Here is a 7,036-nt window from a genome sequence, read left to right on the forward strand (position 1 = left end):
CGCCCCAAAGAGGAGGTGGAGCGCTTCCAGTAGCCCCCCGCCTCCTGCTTGGGGCGCTACCACTGAATTTATGGCAGGGGGAGCGCTAAATTTTTCAAGGCGCTAAAATTATCGCCCTGGTGACGTTAGCGCCCCAAAATGGACGCCATCCAATTTTTCCCCCCAGGTTTCTCCAGCTTTTCATCACTGCTCAAATCCCTGGCACTAAGGATCAGCCGTGTGGCTTTTCTCTACACTGTCTCTAGTGCTTGATTGTTTCCCTGGACACAGTACTGGAGCTACGATCTGACCAGAGCACAGTACAGTGTAATCACAACCTCCTCTGTCTTCTCTTTCACTCTGTCAGCGATATAGTTCGACATTGCATTGGCTTTGTTGAGTGCTGCTATGACTTGGTTGGACATGTTGAATGTTGAGGTCTCTTTCAGCCTCGTCCTCCACACCATCTATGAAGCGCATCTGTCTTTTTCCTTCCGATATGTGGTACTTTACACACGACTGCATCAGCCATTGATCTGCCCACTTACATATTTTTCCCAGCTCGCTCTATAATATCTGAAATTACATTCCACTGTCCCACCTGGTTTATATAATTATTATATAGTATTTACAACACAGAAATAGACCATTCAGCCCCACAGGTCTATGCCGGTGTTTATGCTCCACACGAGCCTCCTCCCACTCTTCTTCATCTCACCCTATCAAGATATCCTTCGATTCCTTTCTCCCTCATGTGTTTATCTAGCTTCCCCTTTAATGCATCTGTGCTCTTCGCCTCAACCACTCCCTGTGGGAGCGAGTTCCACATTCTCACCACTCTCTGGGTGAAGAAGTTTCTCCTGAATTCCCTGGTGGATTTATTAGTGACTATCTTATATTTATGGCCCCTAGTTTTTGGTCTCCCCACAAGTGGAAACATCCTCGCTATGTCTACCCTATCAAACCCTTTCATAATCTTAAAGACTTCTGTCATGTCAACCCTCAGTCTTCACTTTTCTACAGAAAAGAGCCCCAGCCTCTTCAATCTTTCCCGATAGGTATAACCTCTCTTCACATTTGACCAGATTGCAATGATTAGACATTAGAAAGAGAAGCTGCCCCAGCAGCGAATCCTGAGACATTCCCACTCAGTCCTTCCCATCGCCCTCGCCCCAACATGATTCCTGTAAAGTTTCCCAATCAGAATTTCCATCCCGTGGGATAAACTGCGGGACTCACCGTTCAAAGTCACATATTCTCCGTGATTGCAATAGTTGCTTTTTAGGCAGGCAAGCCAAGCCAAACTTTATTTAAAATGCATTTGACAAACTTTAATTAACTTTGATGCTACAAAGTTATTGCAATTTAAGAAAAATATAATTACAATTCATAGTGATAAAGTGTGGTACAGAAATAAAACCTTTAAGTTGATTACTCACAAAAATAAACTGTTTATTATAAATAATGTCACAAAAGGCTGAATCAAATTGGCCCACTTTATGAGACTTTCCCTTCACATTCTTTAGGCCTCTTTTGGTGCTAGACCTGCGCACGCCCAGGAGGAGATAAGGGTGATAATCTATCGTTTACTTAGCCTCCCTGCATGGGAGTCTGCCCTCGGGGACCTCCCTCTGATCAGCATCGCATCGTGTGCCAGCCCGCAACTTCTCACCCTGTAGCACGGGGCGTTGTATCTCACTGCTGTTTGAGGGATCGTGCCGTGTGCAAAGTGACTGCCGCGTTTCCCTACATCACAGCATCGACTAGACTTCAAAAAGTACTTAATTGGCTGTAAAGCGCTTTGGGGTGTCTTGAGGTCGAAAAAGGCGCTGTAGCAACGGGTAACTGTACAGGAAATGCAATGCGTCAGCCTCGGCCCAATGAGTAGCACGCTCGCCTCAGAGTCCGAAGATCGTGGGCTTGTGGCCGACACTCCCACTGCAGCACTGAGGGAGTGCTGCACTGTCGGAGGTGCCGTCCTCCTGAGGTTCCGAAAGGCCTATAGAAATGTAAATCTTTATTGCCTTCAGTATGTTCCTGATAGCAAGTCAGAAGTTCTTGAGAAGAGTCTGGGGATATCAAAGGTACAGGAGGCGTTCCAACGCTGATATTTTCGAAGAGTTTTGGTATGTTTTGGTGCGCTTTGAGACGTCCGGTGGTCGTGAAAGGTGCTATATAAATGCAAGTCTTTCTTTTTCTTTTACGTTGAGTTGCATAGAAACATTCCTGGCGGGTTTTTCCTTCTGTTAAGAAAGAGAGACTTGCATTTCTGTAGCGCCTTTCACGATCACCGGACATCCCAAAGCACTTTACAGCCAATGAAGTACTTTTTTGATGTGCAGTCACTGTTGTAATGTGGGAAACGTGGCAGCCAATTTGCGCACAGCAAGCTCCCACAAACAGCAATGTGATAATGACCAGATAATCTGTTTTAGTGATGTTGATTGAGGGATAAATATTGGCCAGGACACCGGGGAGAACTCCCCTGTTCTTCTTCGAAATACTGCCATGGGATCTTTTACATCCACCTGAGAGGGCAGCTTAACGTCTCATCCGAAAGACGGCACCTCCAACAATGCAGCTCCCACTCAGCACTGCACTGGAGCGTCAGCCTAGAATTTGTGCTCAAGTCTCTGGAGTGGGACTTGAACCCACGACCTTCTGACTCAGAGGCGAGGGTGCTGCTCACTGAGCCACGGCTGACACACCATTGTTGTCATGTTTGACGTTCCCGAACAATTACGCAATGTGTGAAGGATCCCGAGGGAAGCTAGAGGAGAAACGGAGGAGCCTCCGAGAATAATTTTCCAAATTACCTTGGAAAGGAAAATTATACCAGAGAGTGAATGTGACTCACATCTGTGAAAGAAGATAAGGCAGAAAATTCTATGTCAGTTAATCTTCCATTGACTGTTGGTAAACTATTCGGGGGGTGATTTTCCCCGGATCCTTTAGGCACTAAAGAGCCTCTGAGGTAGCCAAGTTGGGGTCTTGAGCTGCGACGTTGGTTTAGCCTGCCTTTAATACAAGGCGCCATCTTGGTAAAGGAGTTGAAGCATGCAGTAGGAATGGCTGCCCCTGTGGAATTATGGAATTGAAGAAATGACAGAGAGGACACATAAAGTGGATGAGATTTCTATCGACTTTCAGAAAGCCTTGATACACGAACCTGTCAACCCCCTTGACACCTGCACTCGCTCAACAGAAGAACAGGTCTGATTGGTGCCTCACATCTCCAGGAAGAATTCTTCGCGACTGAGCTCCTGAATTGTGTCCTTCAGAATCCCCGGTTCTGATGATGGGTCGCACACGAAATGTTAACCTGTCGTTTCTCTTACAGATTCTGACTGTCCGTCAGTTCATGGCCAGCATTCTCTGCGTTTATTTCAGAATTACATCAAATTTTACAGGACAGAAAGAGGCCATTCGGCCCAACCGTTCTGTGTCGGTGTTTATGCCCCACACCAGCCTCCTCCCACCCTTATGGATGAAAGTTTCCTCTGGCTGCTGGCTGTAAGGGTCATTTGTGAAATGCGTTTGGACAGTTTTGTAGTGGGCATCAGCACACAGTGCAAAATTCCCCCAAACAGTGTACAAAATTGGTGATCTCATTCGGGAGAGGGAACAGCATGTCAAGTCACAAAACGTCACACTAGTGCAGAGATTGGGGCTGAGGCACATTGTTGGGGCCGAATAGAGAAAGCTTTGTTCTGCCTCTAACTGTGCTACACCTGACCTGAAAGTGATAATTGGAAACACTGGATGCCCACAATGTCCCACTCCCTTAAACCAACCCTGATCCTTATAGAGGCTCTGATGCAATCGCAATTCACACCAGAAACCCTGGAGGTAATTTTAATCTAACTGGCCAGACAGGAACAGACGGGAGGGGATGGGACAAAACGAGATGAGACGGGACAGAACGGGACGAGAAGGGACAGGATGGGATGAGATGAGATGAGATGGGATGGGATGAGATGAGATCGGACAGGATGGGACGGGACGGGACGAGAAGGGACGGGACGAGATGAGATGAGCTGAGATGGGATGACATGGGATGGGATAGGATGAGATGGGATGGGATAGGATGAGGTGGGATATCTATTTTAGGCCCTGCCCGATTCTACATTCTATTTACTTCAACGGGGTGCAAAATTGGGTCGGTGAGTAAAATGGGCAGCCGATCTAATCTTGTCAGTTTCTCGCTAGGCGCGTTAGGTTCAAATGACTCCCGCTAATTCGATTCCAACTCTTCCCTGAAGCTCCAGTCTGGTCCTGATCTTTACCTGAAACTCTAAACCAACCCAGTTCTTAGCAGAGGTTCTAATCCAACCTCAATACTTACTGGACGCTCCAATCCAATCCTGATCCTTCCTGAAAACTCTAATCTGATCCCAATAGTTCTTGGGAGCTCTATTCCAATACAGAGGAGGCTGAGGGGAGACTTAATTGAGGCGTATAAAATTATGAGGGGCCTAGATAGAATGGATAGGAAGGACCAGTTTCCTGTTTCCGGTTTCCTCCCACAGTCCAAAGATGTGCGGGTTAGGTTGATTAGCTATGATAAATTGACCCTTAGTGTTAGGGGGATTAAATATGTGGGGTTACGGGGATAGGGTGGGATATGTGTTGGTGTAGGGGTTACGGGGATCGGGTGGGATATGTGTCGGTGCAGGCTTGATGGGCCGAAATGGCCTCTATCTGCACTGTGGGGTTTTCTGTGATTTCTGTCTGTGATTTCTGTGACCTATTTCCCTTAGCAGCGAAGTCAATAATCAGGGGGCACAGATTTAAAGTAATTGGTAGAAGGATTAGAGGGGCGTTGAGGAGAACTTTTTTCACCCAGAGGGTGGTGGGGGTCTGGAACTCACTGCCTGAAAGGGTGGTAGAGGCAGAAACCCTCATCACATTTAAAAAGACTCGGATATGCACTTGACGTGCCGTAAGCTACAGGGCTACGGACCAAGAGCTGGAAAGTGGGATTAGACGGGATAGCTATTTTTCAGCCGGCATTTTTCATGCCAGGATGGGGTTTTGAAGCATTGGTTAATTATTTAATACGTTCAAAATAAAAGTAGAGGAACGTCTGTGAATCGAGGGTATTGCACGACACATTCCCCTCCCCTCTAAAGCAGCATCAGCTGATAGCAACTAATATGGTAACAGCAGGAGACTTAATCTGTTTTTTTAGTGATGTTGGTTGAGGGATAAATATTGGCCCAGGACACCGGGGATAAATCCCCTGCTCTTCTTCGAAATAGTGCCATGGGATCTTTTACATCCACCCGAGTGGGCAGACGGGGGCCTCGGTTTAACATCTCATCGAAAGACGGCACCGCCGACTGTGCAGCCCTCCCTCAGCACCGCACTGGGAGTTGTCAGCCTGGATTTATGAGCTCAGGTCTGTGGAGCGGGACTGAAACCCAAAGCCTTCTGACTGGGAAGGTGCGCTACCCACTGAGCCACGGCTGACACCGGCTGATACGGGGTTAAAGTTCAATCTGTAGCTTTCTGGCGGGTTGACCTGCGAGCATTCACTTTCGTTCTTTTTGCAATGAAGGAGGTTCACCACAGGCTCCAGCAGTCTCATCAGGAGCCCCCGTGTGCTCTCGGAGATGAAGGAGTAGAGAATGGGATTGGCCACGCAGTTCAAACTGGTCAACAGCAGCCCGAAGTGGTAATAGTGGAAGGAGCTCCTCGCAAAGTTGCAGTTGTCCTCAAATAGCGTTCTAACCAGCAGCAGAATGTGGTAAGGGGCAAAACAAATGCAGGAAATGAAAATGGCGCTTAACACCAACTTCTTGATCCTTAGCTTTTGATCCCGTTGAATGCCTTGACTCTCCCGGACAGATACCAACACCCTGCGGTAGGAAAAGGCCAGCAGAAGAATGGGGAAAAGGAACCCGACCGAGAGGCGGTAATAGTTTATTTTCCTTTGCCAGGACTGCAGCGGATAATGTTCAAAACACAATAAATGATTATTTCCATCTATCACCGTCTCGTGGTGGTTGAAAATGAACAGACTGGTTCCGATCTCTTTGACCCAGGCCAGGGCACTGACCAGGACCGCAGCCTTCAAAGTTCTGAAGGCGTGGAATCTTAAAGGGTGGACCACTGCTAAGTAGCGATCCATGGAGATGCAGCAGAGGAATGCAATGCTGACGTATATATTCTCATAGAGGACCAGCCCAGTGACCCTGCAAAGGAACTCGCCGTTCACCCAATTATCTTCCATCAACAAGTATTGGATCCACAAGGGCAAACAGGCAAGGTGCAATAGGTCGGAGATGGTCAGGTTGCAGAGGTAGACTCCAAGCTCATTCCCCTGCCTGATCTGCAGGTAGCTGTGATAGAGGGACAGGAGATTAGTTGGGAGGCCGATGATGAAGACAGTGATGTAGACAGTGGGAAACAGGGTCTGGTGGATAGAATAATCTAGTGTACAATTGGTGCAATTGTCTTTGTGGCATTCCGTTTGATTGGCCATCTTCAGAGACGATATGAACAGAGAGCTGTTCGAATTGCTTCCCCTCACTGCCGTCTTCAAGTCAGCCAGGAAATCAAACCGGTTCGCTTTTTAAGGCTTCAAGTTGAGAGATCTTCCTAAGAGGGTGGGGGGGGGGGGGGGCAAATAAAAGCAAAGAAACAAGTTATTAAAAAAACGTTTGAGGTGCTGTGTAGATATAACGGGAGTAAAACCCAACTTCGGATAAGGGTGCATAGCAGCATCGGAACAGGAGGAGCCCATGCAGCCCCTTGCACCTGTTCTGGCATGGCTGATCTGTATCTTAACTCCATTTACCCACATTGGTTCCATATCACTTAATACCTGTATAAACAAAAGTTTTGAAACCTTCAAGTAACTGGAAACAGCTACTTGAAGGTAAATCAGCGTCACAGCAGTGGGAGGTATTCAAGGAGGAGATAGTGAAAGTTCAGAGCAAATATGTTCCCACAAAGAAAAGAGTGGGACTCCGAAATCTAGAGCCCCCTGGATGTCAAGGGGCAGACAGGGTAGGATAAGGAAAAGAAGGGAAGCTTATGTCAGATATCGAGA

General features: G+C 47.4%; 1 protein-coding gene across 1 annotated transcript; it reads right to left on the minus strand.

Annotated features, from left to right (window-relative positions):
- Positions 1 to 1,253: 1,253 nt before the first annotated feature.
- LOC147081900 (G protein-coupled receptor 68-like) lies at positions 1,254 to 6,475 on the minus strand. The gene has a single exon (XM_085980603.1). The coding sequence runs from the start codon at positions 6,464 to 6,466 to the stop codon at positions 5,369 to 5,371; it is 1,098 nt and encodes a 365-aa protein (XP_085836729.1). The 5' UTR covers positions 6,467 to 6,475; the 3' UTR covers positions 1,254 to 5,368.
- Between the last annotated feature and the right edge of the window lie 561 nt (positions 6,476 to 7,036).

The sequence above is a fragment of the Somniosus microcephalus genome, unplaced genomic scaffold (assembly GCF_052327205.1).
Source record: "Somniosus microcephalus isolate GS21.2 unplaced genomic scaffold, FLI_Smic_1.0 scaffold308, whole genome shotgun sequence".
NCBI classification, from domain to species: domain Eukaryota; kingdom Metazoa; phylum Chordata; class Chondrichthyes; order Squaliformes; family Somniosidae; genus Somniosus; species Somniosus microcephalus.